Source organism: Colossoma macropomum, unplaced genomic scaffold (genome assembly GCF_904425465.1).
Source record: "Colossoma macropomum unplaced genomic scaffold, Colossoma_macropomum, whole genome shotgun sequence".
Classification (NCBI taxonomy): Eukaryota; Metazoa; Chordata; class Actinopteri; order Characiformes; family Serrasalmidae; genus Colossoma; species Colossoma macropomum.
The window spans coordinates 12,839,200-12,852,390 of NW_023494786.1; the positions used below are offsets into that span (position 1 = coordinate 12,839,200).

General features: G+C 38.8%; 1 protein-coding gene across 2 annotated transcripts in view; it reads left to right on the forward strand.

Moving 5' to 3' along the window:
- LOC118826938 (alpha-2-macroglobulin-like) overlaps nt 1-13,191 on the forward strand; it is a 41,725-nt gene that overhangs the window by 22,516 nt on the left and 6,018 nt on the right. For both annotated transcript variants that reach the window (XM_036598026.1, XM_036598037.1), the window contains 12 exons: nt 120-245; nt 1,161-1,254; nt 1,518-1,650; nt 4,085-4,310; nt 4,398-4,524; nt 4,625-4,746; nt 6,039-6,090; nt 6,195-6,278; nt 7,930-8,106; nt 8,228-8,303; nt 8,473-8,629; nt 9,497-9,571. In XM_036598026.1, the coding sequence (XP_036453919.1) occupies nt 120-245; nt 1,161-1,254; nt 1,518-1,650; nt 4,085-4,310; nt 4,398-4,524; nt 4,625-4,746; nt 6,039-6,090; nt 6,195-6,278; nt 7,930-8,106; nt 8,228-8,303; nt 8,473-8,629; nt 9,497-9,571 (1,449 nt within the window). The remainder of the gene's footprint in view (nt 1-119; nt 246-1,160; nt 1,255-1,517; nt 1,651-4,084; nt 4,311-4,397; nt 4,525-4,624; nt 4,747-6,038; nt 6,091-6,194; nt 6,279-7,929; nt 8,107-8,227; nt 8,304-8,472; nt 8,630-9,496; nt 9,572-13,191) is intronic.

The window sequence follows — 13,191 nt, forward strand, 5'->3', positions numbered from 1 at the left end:
GAAAAATACAAAGCCACCTCCAAGCACATATTACAGAGACATGACAACACTACAGTTAAGAGCTTGATTTATGTTTTAAAAAAATGCCAGAGTAACAAGTTCAGTTATGTTTTTCATAGGTTTTTCGTTTGTTACCAATGACATCCGGGTCATATTATGACCATAGAGTTGAAGATGAGCTGCAGTGTCTGCAAGTTAGACCACGACGGAGTGCAAATGAAGACCATGTTTACAATACCCTAAAGGTAACAGGTTGACTGGACAAATAGTTTTGTGCAGAGCTGGTTCTGACCTTTCAGATACCTACACACAATTCTGCTAAGGGACCCTCCTACCTGACCTGTGAGCGATATAAATCATTTGCAATTGCCACACAGTCAGACCTGACACCCCAGTGCTCCCACTACAACCCTCCCTCTTTAAAAACAGTTTGCTCCATCTGTAGACATATAATGCTGTTATTAATTTTATCAGCTGCATCAGGTCATCACAGTTACCTTTCCAAGTTGCAGTTTTTAAACACCATTGCCCATTGCAGATAATCAAATGTAATAAGTAGTATTTCACTCTCACTTTTGTCAAGTTCAAAGTCACAGAACACAGCCCTGGAAGTGGCTGGCAAGCAAGCAAAACACAAACAGAACAATAGATGCAGTACCCAGCCTGGTTAGTGAGATAGACAGACTAGACAGATGCGCTACTTTTTTTCTTTTTTCATGACCAGGAGGATATTCTACAAAACAGGATATCTGGGCTTAAGTTATCTGGCTAAACTAAGAAATCTTTCTTTGTGAAATACCCCCCAGATGGATAGCTCTGCTTCATCTTCTCATTGAAGTTGTGAACAGTAAAGAGCTTTGACACAATGGGGAGGCGGGGCCCTTGAGTAATTTGTGGGGCCTTACGCATTGTACAAAGTTAGTGTATAGAGTGGAAGGGATCTGGTTTTGTGTAAATATATGTGCACAAATGCTTTTACACTAGACATTCTTAATTAAATCTGAACACTAGACATTCTTAATTAAATCTGAAATATTAAATGTAGAGCTTCATTTCAAAATTCTGTATATTCATTTATAAAACTTTGTGATACATACGCAAACTAACATAATGTGAAGTTGTATCAAACACATATTCCTTGTGGTTTATGATTCTGACAGAGCGTCGGGCTCAAGATGGTGACTAATCTGGCTGTCAGAGCACCTCGGTGTTTGATCTACAAAGGCCTACAATATCGTCGCGAATATTATGTTTGTATGTCCAGACTTATCATTTTCCATCTTTTTTGTTCATAAATTTTTATTTCTGACTATTTATTATTGTATTACACAACCATATTTAGCTAAGTTGAAGAAAATATAAGATCCCAAACAGTAAATGCAGTAAACTATGAGAACTTTTGAGACCAGTAAGTTGCATTTTTACATGCTCTTTTTTTTCGTTTCTTGAGATAAAAACAACTTCTAACAGCCACAGCATAAGGTTGACTAATTGTTGATATTTCTACTGATTTTCAGTTGAGTACTTGACATCAAGAAGCGGCATTGGTGTTCCTGTCTCTGCATCAGGTTCTAGACTGGGTTCCCGACCCATTGAGACAGTTCGTAAATTCTTCCCAGAAACTTGGATATGGCAACTTGCTGAAGTGGGGTTAGTGAACCTTGTACAACTTATTGGTTCTAAAATCTGACTGTCTAAGACTCAGTGCTACCCAGAACAACTTCGACTTCTTTAATATGAACAGGGAACAGGGTTTTAAGATGAACAGGCTCTGCAACACATATAGTACAAGCTATGATTACTATATAAATATGAGATCTTCTGCAAGAACATTTAAATCCGAGTGTTTAAGAGGGAAGTTAATGGTTTACCTGTGCAAAAGGTAAACCCCATAATGTTCAGCTCAATTTAGGCTACAGACTTCGCTATTATGATCAAATGAGCACTATAGATCAGTAAGTTCTTGTACTGTGTAAACAGACTGATAACACCTCACACTGAGAATGAGTGTTTATTAACTAGTGTGTTGATAAACCAGTCATACAAAGTAATTCAGAACTCAACAGGGAACATTACGCGTTGTTATATACACCTGCCTTTCCCATTAGGTGGGGCACAGTGGAGACACAGTGGATCTTTTTTAATGTTCCCATAGTTGACTAGTGCTTTCACACTGACATTGTTTGGTGGGGACAAATCAAACTTTTTCTTTCATTTAGTTTGTTTTGTCAGGTGTGAACACTTTACCCATGCACAGGTCTGCACAGAACTGCACCAGGATAGGACAAAAATCAACAAAACGTCTCAGTCTGTCTCCAAACAAACCCTGTTTCAGTTCATTGCTGGTGGGATACATTTTTATGTTGGTCTGCATCAAATGAGAGAATTCATTATTGAGTAATCAGTGAGGGCCGAGAAGCATTAGAGATAAAGGAAGGAGCTAGAAAGGGAGAGAGATAGAAAGTGAAAATACAGCATTTCCAATTCTATTAATTTCATGTAAAACTGTACCATGCTTTTTCAATACATATATGTAATGTATTGGTCCTACAAGGGAAATTCATCATTTTGCTGCCTAACTATGCTCAATCAGGAAGCAGCACTGTATTGCCAGTAGAGCAGCACCACTTAGGGCATTTGGGGGATTAAGTGCCTTGCCCAAGGGCCCAACAAGGTATACCTAGTCAGGCATGGGATTTGAACCCGCAACCTTCCAGTTGATGGCTCACCTCTCCTACCACCAGGCTACCAGCCATGCGACAAGTGTTGTCACAAAGCAGCTTTACAGAAAATTCAGGTCCAATTAAGCCCCAAATAGACAGTAATCAGATTGCAGGATTACATTTAAACCACATATACGCAAATTCATTCTTTGTCAAAATTCACTGTTCTGAATGATAAATATGTCATATAATAATCCACATTTGAAGATTTTTTTTTTTAATTTGGGAAGGGGCTGCCACCAGCAGATAAGATGTGTTTTCCTGGAGATATTTAAATCAGGCATTTTCTCTGGTTTTCCATATCACCTGAATCTACAGCAGCAAACTGATCTGGAAGTAAACTACTTTATTCTCATTTGTTGCTGTGTAAAGATCTAAACTTTTCTGAAAATGGGGATGTAATTACTCTACATTACATTAATCAAACACTTGCTAATGTGCTTAAGTGAGAAAACATTAACTAAGGAGAATATTGTGGAACAGAACAATAACAAAATGTGAAAAATATCCTGTGAGAAGTAAAGTTGGTTTTTCACTGGCAGGTGCAAAAATGTTAATATCTGTAAAGACAATCAGATCTTATCTAATTTTTGTGTTAAATTAATGCCTTAAGGCAAATTGTTGAAGTCTAAGGATGATGCACCAGTATACAGCCTTATGAACCACACTTTTAGCAGACAGAACACAGATGGTCAGTCAGAGTTTTAAAATGGTCTCAATTTGTAATCATTGTTGACAAGAGTAATCTTAAGGTAACTGAAAGATTATTCGAATATAGTAATTCTTTGTATTAGAATGCAGATGACATTTTTAAACAGGTAATCAGTAATCTGTAAAATACATTTTAAAGCAACCCTCCCAACCCTGTTGACAGGTGGGGCCTTTTTGTTAAACAGAAACATTAAACAGGTGATGCAATCATGTCTGAGTCCAAAAGAAACCTCCAGGGCAGGCTGAGTAATTGCAAGGATTTTGGGCATTTTACCCTTTACAGTGCATAATAACATCAAAAGATTAATGGAAATCTGTGCATAAAGGGCAAGGCCGACAGCCACAACTGAATTCCTGTGACATTCAATCCCTCAGACAGCACTGCTTTAAAAATCAAAAAGTCTGAACTTTTTTGGAACATGTTGCAGGCATCATTTTTCACATAAATCTGTACTCAAACAAACAAAGACATTCCTAAAGCAAAACACAAAATATTGTGTTTTTGCACTGTTTTAACTTGAATACAAGTGAAACAGAATGATAATGATAAAATATAGTCATATTACCCCCAATTTACTGGTGTATTTGTTATTATCCTGATTTATTTGTTTTGCTAAAAGATACACAGAGTCAGTGTTACTTTTCCACAGAGATTCTGGATCAGCACAGGTTCCTGTCACTGTTCCTGACACTATCACCACTTGGGAGACGGAGGCTTTCTGTCTGTCCTCTAGAGGTCTGGGAGTGGCTCCTTCTGCTCAGCTTCGTGTCTTCCAGCCCTTCTTCCTGGAGCTCTCGCTGCCCTACTCCATCATCCGGGGAGAGGAGTTTGAGCTGAAGGCCACTGTCTTCAACTATCTCTCCAAGTGCATTATGGTACTGTAAAATCAGCATTTTCTGTCTTCACCAGTCTCTCATCACTTCACATCCACAGTAAGCTGATCTCCTGTGCTTCACGGACAGGTTAAAGTGACTCCAGCTCCTTCCTCAACCTACACTCTGAAAGCCTCCTCTGATGGAGAGTATTCATCCTGTCTGTGTGCAAATGGTAGAAAGACTTTCAAATGGACTCTTGTTCCCTCTGTGCTTGGTGAGTTCTAAACCTCTCAAGTTCAGACATAATCTCACATTTCTGTTGAATTGTTTTTAGTGCTAATAAACTCTTGTTTGCATCTTTTGATGTGTTTTAGGGGTCTTGAGTGTGACAGTCAGTGCTGAGGCAGAACAGTCACAGACTGTGTGTGACAATGAGATTGTGAGTGTGCCTGAGAGAGGCCGCATTGACACAGTCACACGGAGCCTGCTTGTACAGGTAGGACTAAAAATTAGCATTTAAAAAATGTACTCATCCATTTTTACAAAGTTGGCAGTGTTGCTATAAAAATGTATTCCGTTACAGAATACTGATTACCTGCTAACAAATATAATTGTAACATAATCCAAAAGATAACTGCAGTAAAGTAATATAATCAGATTACTTTCCACTACTTTCGGATTGCTGTTTTTTTAAAGTCATGTAATTCAATAAAGACAAGTTTAAAAAAAAAAAAATTTCATCAAGACTTTTTTCATCAAACATTTAACTGAACACAAGGCAAATGCGAAAACAGCCAAAGTAAAGGAAGTGCAGCTATTTATATGTAAATATTTCAAACATAAAGCTGACATATTTGTACAGTATAAAGTGAGTTTAGGCAAGTACAATTGTGAGTTGTGACAATGATGACATCTTTCCAGGACAAAATTGAGTGATTTTAACAGAAAAATCAAAAAAAAATTAACACTGAGACTAAAACACAAGGAAATAAGTTGTATGTAGAATAATCCAGTTTATTGGGTTACAAGCAGATGCATTATAGTTAAAAACTGAACTACTGTCCTGGGATGTTGCCTTATTTGATGATAATCATATATTGCTTTTTATACCAAAGTCAAAAGATCAATTTGGTAGAAATCTTCTTTTGAGACCCCTCATCAACAATAATTATTAATATAGACCATTCTAAAACCTCTGACTTGCCACCATTTGTGTTTTATCTGTTAAAAGGCCTGTACTGGTACATAAGGTTTTATATTACTGCATCGTTCTTGGCTGATCATAACTTGTTGATGCTCCCTCAGCTCTTGGCAGTTTCACTAATCCACAGAAATCCTACAAGTTTAAAAATGCATTAATTTTACAGTAAAACTAAGTGGGAGTTGTCTTCATTACAGTTAATGATAGTTTGCACATATTAACATTTTGCAGCAATTCAAAAACTACTAAAGAAAGAAACCATACATGAGAAAATGAAACTAACTTTGCCATTCATGACTCTTTGCTTTCTTTTCATGTTTGGGGCTGCAAAGAGATTAACTCTTCAAATCTGCATGATTCATGTCACACATTTATCATTAAAAATGGCTAGTTTTTGGATGTTTGTATGTGGTTTAAATGTCCTTCCTGCTGGTAATTTCTGATCTCTTTATTAATGCAGTTACTTTTTTGGTATCCTGATTACATAACGCAATTGCATGTATTCCATTACTACCCATCCCTGGATTTATATACATTTATATACATGATGTTTATTGTTACTTTGATCATACAATTTTCTCATGTAGGCTGAAGGAAGTGAGAAGACCACAAGCCAGAGTTGGTTGCTGTGTCCCCAGGGTAAGTTACGCATTGACTTACATCCTTACTCTTTACACCAGTGCGTCAACACTCATGTACTGTTCAGTAAAGAATGAGCTACATGTTTACACTTTGATTTACAGGAAACAGTGTTTCAGAGGAGCTGGAGCTGGTTCTTCCTGAAGATGTGATAGAGGGATCAGCACGAGCTTCTGTTTCAGTGCTTGGTAAGGATAGAAAATATTTGGAGTAAACATAAAGTGTGGACACTTGACCTAAAGAACGTCTGTTCAGTGAGAGTGCGGTCCTAGCCAAGATCTGTTTGATGACACTTGAGCATTGGTTTTCAACCCCAGTCCTGGGACCCAACTGACCTGCACAATTGTAGGTATTCTCTTTATGCAGTATACTCAGTTCAGCTCATAAATAATCAGTTGATGTGCAGGGAATAGTTGATCCGGTCTCCAGGATGAAATCTGATCGGCAGAGCTGCATTCAAAGCCGTTATAAAATACTCAATATACACACACCTATGACCGCTTCACAACAACTGAACTCTGTATTACTACGCCACATCATGAAATCCTTGTGCTGTTAATGGAAAAATCTTTGACATTCATGCGGCTCGCATGAACCACTAAGTGTTCTGATGAAGTAAGAACCCCTTTTTGTTTAAACTGACAACTGACAAGCTGACAACTAGCACTATAGGCTGGTCAGCTAGCTAACAGATAGCAAACATGCTAAACAACCCCATTATTAATATCACAGGCTTGAATTAAAATACTTTTGATATGACTCACTGTAAAACGACAATATAAAAGTTCAAAGAAAGTCAACTGAATGGCTTACATGATTAAATAAGCCACAAATATGAAATATTTTTAATATTTTCCATTTTTCATTATGTGGTTTAAATATCTAGTTTCACATAAAATCACAGGAAGAAGAAAATCTGTCTTTCTTCAATTCTCTGTTTTTATTTATCATGGCTTAAATTACAATTGTGTAGTCATTGCTAACATCCACAAACAGACAAACAACCTCAAGTGACAACAAAAACACACCAGATCTCGGTGTGCAATATTTTTTTCTCTCAAACTAAACCAACATTCAGAAACCAGGTTGGAAAAAATACATCCACCCCTCCCACAATCATTAGAAGAGTAAGACAGCAATGAACTCTATGCCAGAATATTCTTGAGACAAATGTGAGGCCAGCTGTCTATCATCTTAAACTGGGCCAAAACTGGGTCATGCAAAAGGACACTGATCCCAAACACACCAGCAAATCAACATCTGAATGGCTAAAGAATAAAAAAAATCAAGGTGCTGATTGTGTTGAATGGTCAAGTCAAAGTCCAGACCTGAACCCCATCAAAATGCTTTGGTGGGATCTTAAAAGAGCTGTGCATAAACAATGTCCTAAAACATCAATGAACTGAAGCAATGTTGTAAAGATGAGTAGGCTAACATTTCTCCAAAAGAATGTGAACGATTAATAAACACCTACAGAATACGTTTACTTCATGTTATTGTTGCTAAAGGTGTTTCTACATGTTACTAAATTATAAAGTGTACTTATTTTTTCCCACCTGTTTTTTTGATGTTGATTTACTTTTTGGACCAAATTACTTCAAACTGAAATCTGTTGTGTTTTTGTCACCTGAGATTTTTTTTTGTTTGTAGAAGTTGGCGAGGAGCCCATAATTTGTTATTTAGGCCCCGATAAACATATAACTAAAGGATGGTATACTTTCTTTTTCCATGACTGTAATGAGTATTATATTTGATTATTTGGACTGGTTGCTATGAGAGTGCAGATTTATTTTTTCCAACTGCAAATGTTTGAGTAAATATTAATGGATTCTTTTGTAGGAGACATACTGGGCCGTGCACTAAAGAATATTGATGGATTGCTGAAGATGCCATATGGCTGTGGAGAACAAAACATTGCTATCCTTTCCCCCAACATCTACATTCTTCAGTACCTGGAGAACACTGGACAGCTCACTGCAGCCATCCGTGAGAGAGCTACAGGTTTCCTTAAGAGCGGTGAGAGAATTTATCATTATGAAGGAATTTTTTGTAGCATCACTAGACCTACTGAACAGACTCTTGCTAAACTAAGCTGGAGTAATTCATTAATTAATTAAGAATAATTTGCAATTCACAGGATATCAGAGGCAACTGAACTACAAGCATTTTAATGGTGCATACAGCACATTTGGCAGAGGAGAGGGGAATACCTGGTAACAGCTTCTTGAAAAATGATTTTACATACCAGCACTAAGCACAATGCTACTGAACATGGACATTATGACTAGATAGCCAAACTTTCATCTAACAATTTTTATACTAGAACATGTTATAAAATAGACACTTTTGAATGTGGATATAAATATATTTCTCCACCACCAGGTTAACTGCTTTTGTACTGAGGACCTTTGGCAAAGCACAGCATTACATCTTTATTGATCCACGAAACATTGACAGTGCAAAGAAATGGCTGATAAGTAAGCAGAGACCAGATGGCTGCTTTATAAGACAAGGACGACTGTTCAACAACAGAATGAAGGTGTGTTATTAGATGCTACATACACTACATAGCCAAAGGTACATGGACACCCTTCCTAATTATTGAGTTAAGGTGTTTTAGCCACACCAATTGCTAAATCAAGCACATAGCCATGCAATCTCCATAGACAAACACTGGCAGCAGAATGGATTGTACTGAAATGGAGAGAACAGGGATTTTAAGCGTTGCACTGTCACCTTTGCCACAAGTCAGTTCATGAAGTTTCTGCACTGCTAGATCTGAAAGTGCCATGAGTGCTATTATTGTGAAATGGAAGCAGCCAGGAGCAACAACAGCTCAGCCACAACGCAGTAGACCACGCAAACTCACACAGAAGGGTGTCTGAGTGCTGAAGCATGTAGTGTGAAATAATAATTTTTAGAAAATTATATATTTCCGACTTTGTGGCAACAGTTTGTGAAAGGTCTCTTCCTGTTCAAGCATGACTGTGGCCCTGTGCGCAAAATAAGATCCATAAAGACATGGTTTGACAAGCTTGGTGTAGAGGAGCTCTAGTGGCCTGAACACTTTTGGGATTGATTGGAATGTTGAAAATTGTGAGCCAGGTGTTCTCGCTCCAGCATCAGTGCCTGACCTCACTAATGTTCTTTTGACTGAATGGGCGCAAATTCCCACAGACACCCTCCAAAATCTTGTGGAAAGCCTTCCTAGATGAGTGGAGGCAGTTATAACTGTAGCTCCATATTAATGCCCATAGATTTGGAATGTGATGTCATATAGTGCATATAGGTGTGATGGTCAGGTGTCCACATACTTTTGGTAATACAGTGTATCTGACTTTTACACTGAGAATTTCTGAGCAATTCTTTTTTAATTTTAAGTAACATTCCATTCCATGTATTGTAGGGTGGTGTAAATGATGATGTGACCATAACAGCTTACATCACTGCGGCATTTCTTGAACTGGGCCATACGTCCAAGGTAAGGACACTGACCAGCCTGTGCAAATTGTAAAGCCTTATATCAACCTTAAGAAGTTGATTTAGTTTTAGCAAAAATCACCCACTCCTAACTACCGGAACTATTAGCATGTTCAGTGTTGTACTCTTTACTATCTCTTGATCTCTGTGTACATCATAATACTCAACACAAGACATTTTAATGATGCATGATATGCATCATGTAAATGGAACCGTCCGACTGGGCCAAACACACACACACACACATACACACACGTACACACAAACAAACAGAAACTGAAAGTCCATTGAAAAAGTGAGAATTCATTCACAATTTGGGCAAAAAGTGATGTGGGAAAGTAGGATTGATGGTGGTGGAGAAAAAAAAAATTTCCAGCTTGGAGTCCATCAAATACTGTAAGTGCGTAAGCTGCTTTTATGTCTCCATCCACTGGCATTCAGCTGTGGCCCATCAGTGTTCACCAGCCATGCATGGTTTGTTTCTGCCTTTTGCGAGTAAGTGCTACCTTGGTCCCCAATATTGGTACAGAAACAGGGCATGTAGTGGTAAGTCAGCACCTTGGAGACCACACAGGCATATCTCAGACCTGAATTTCAACAGGCAATGGACTGGTATAGCAACACAATCCGCATAGTGAGTAGTGCAATTCATGAGGACCAGGATGTCCCCTGGCAGACTTCAGCAGTAGACCACTTGGTCCATCCCTGGGCACTCAAAGGTTACCTCAATGGTGGGCAGTGATATGACAGGTTCAGGCAGCGGCTTCATAGGAGACAAGTTGACGAACGTTTGGCCTCCTTGGAGGGCTGTAAAACCTCTCTCTTTTGAGTGTTCTGGGGTTGCTTAACACGTTCCATAACATCCATAACACGTTCTACCCCTAGAATTATCAGTTTCCTATAGGAGACAATTAGGGCCAGGAGATTTTATCCAATTAGATGACAGGTAGATAGGTATAAATGTGTCTGACCTTACCCTATTTAACATTAACCTGGGTCTTCACCATCAAAGTCTGGTCTTTACCACACACATTTTTAGTGCATGTCATGTCCCAGTCAAATGAGATTTCTAAGAATCTCAGAAAAACATTTGCCAATGCTCATTATGCTGGAGGAGGTTCCGAAACAATTTCTGAAGAATGTGGACTTGTGGACATGGATCCACTGACCCACTTTCCCCAGTGTGGTCATCCAACAAAAATGACTCCCGGAGTAATGCTTATAAAAATCTGGGATATCACAAAGAACCCCAGGGTAACATCTAAGGTTCTGCAGGCCTCTCTTACACTGGCTAATATAAGTGCTAATGAGTCCACCATCAGGCAGTGAAAAGTACACATGGAATGTTAGCATGGAGAAATCCACTACTCTCCAGGAGGAACTTTGTTACCTGTTTAAAGTTTCCTAGAGACCACTTGGATGAGCCAGAAGACTACAAAAATTCAGTTAGGACCACTTTATCTTATCCTTTATCTTTATTTCTATTTGCAGTAAGTTATATTCGGTGGTTTGACCTCCCTGCTCTTCCATGTGCATACATGGAAAGCCTAAGGCAGGGAGAGCAGCAGGAAGACCCCCTCTTGGGTCAAACACGGAATAAAGGAGAAGTTGGGGTGGGGTGGGGGGGGTGGGGGGTTGCAAAGTGGCTTAAAAAGAAGTGGCTAGAATGGGCAGAATAAAGCAGCTTCAATAAACAACCTTTATGCATAGCAGGCAATCAGCTGAGCTATCAGTTGATTGAGATCAGCTGATAACAGCTGGTGATTTGAGACTGGGGCTTGAGCTTGTCTTTGTGGCCTGCCCGAACCAACGCTATGCTCAATTTCAGTCAGGACCACTTCATCAAAGAAAATCTTGTTAGTAATTTATTTTGTTATATTTGGTGGTATGGCCACCAAACTTCTGGCCAGCAGGAGGTTGCAAAGAGACTTACAGAGGTAGCAGTGAGAAAAGGCAGGCTAAAGCAGCTTACATAAGTGCCCAGACAAATTTAGCCAATGTATGTGTAATGATTTAAACAGGGAAATGCAAGTTTCCCCTGAGAGGCATTAAGAGCAACTCAATAAATTCAAATAGCGTTTCATTTATTAAACTGTAAATTACAGCTTACAGAATCACAGAACTAACTGGGCAACAACCCTGATGTTATTCACCCTATCAACAACTTTCACTTCTGATGTAATATTAAAGGATTCATTAGAGCAGTAAAAAGTGACATAAGCCCGTTCTTGTAAACACTGAAGACAAGCCTGCATCACTGGATGCCAAACACACCACATTCTAAATGGATAAAAATCACCACCAGCAAGATGGTACCACAGCACCCCTCTGGATAGTAAAATGCACACATGCTGTCCCACCAAACTGCAGACACATTGTTTAAAAACCCACTCCAAGCAGCCAACTTCACCTTGCATGTTTCTGGAAACACACAAAATAAAACATACCAATTTCACAACCAAATGAAATAAAACCCTTACTTTCTTTAGCGTTAAGTCATAGCTATCCTTTTGAGCTGGCTACGCAGGCTGTGCTCAACACAAACTATTGTGCACTGCCATATTACTATTACTCCCTGAGGCAGCAGACTACCAAACATACTGAAGTAGTGAACCTACCATAAATAGTAGCAGGGCACACTACCTGTGTAAAGTCAATTTTCAGTAGTTATATTTGTAAGTATGGTTCTGGTCTGGGACCTCCCTGCTCTTCCATGTGCACTTGAAAAATTACCATACTAAGCAAACTACTGGCCAGCAGGAAATTGCAAAAGGGCTTGCAGAGGAGCAGTGAGAATGATAAACCAGCTTAAATAAAAGACCTGACGCATTTAGCTAATCGTATGCGTAGCAGGCGATCAGCTGAAACAGCTGGTGATTTGAGTTTGGGGCCTGACCTTGACTTTGAGCTTGCCTAAACTAACACTATACTTAACAAATGTTATGTGGACCAATACGGCAAAAATAGATTTTTATGTCTTAAATGGGAAATGTTATGTTTGGGAAAAAACTCAAAACTGCATCCAAGCATAAGAACTTCATTCCAACTTTGAAACACAGAGGTGGCAGCATCATTTTTTATGGCTGTTTTACTGCTACTAGAATCAGGCAGCTTGCCATCATTTGATTTAGCTATGAATTCTGGATTGTATCAAAACATACTACAGGAGAATGTCAGGGAATCCATTCATGAATGCTGAAGCTCAACAAAGTTGGGTCCTGCAGAAAGACAACAATCCTAAAAACACCAGTTAATCGACAAATAATGGTTGAAACAGAAGAAATATTACATTTTGGAATGGCCTAGTCAAAGTCCAGAGCTTACGCAAATAGAAATGTGGCAGAACTTAAGACATGGAATTCATGCAAGAAAGCACATTAACATAACAGAGTGGAAGCAGTTCTGTGAGGAGAAATGGGCCAAGATTCCTCCAAGTCAATGTGCACAGCTGATCAACAGTTACAGGAACATTTGGTTGAGGTCATTGTTGCTCAAGGGGGTGATGCCAGTTATTGAAAGCAGAGGTGTGTTGGATAACTTTGTTTGATAAATGAATGTAAAAATTCACATCATGGTATTCACAAACTTGCGAGCAGCACTGTGCACTGCATCAGTGGAATA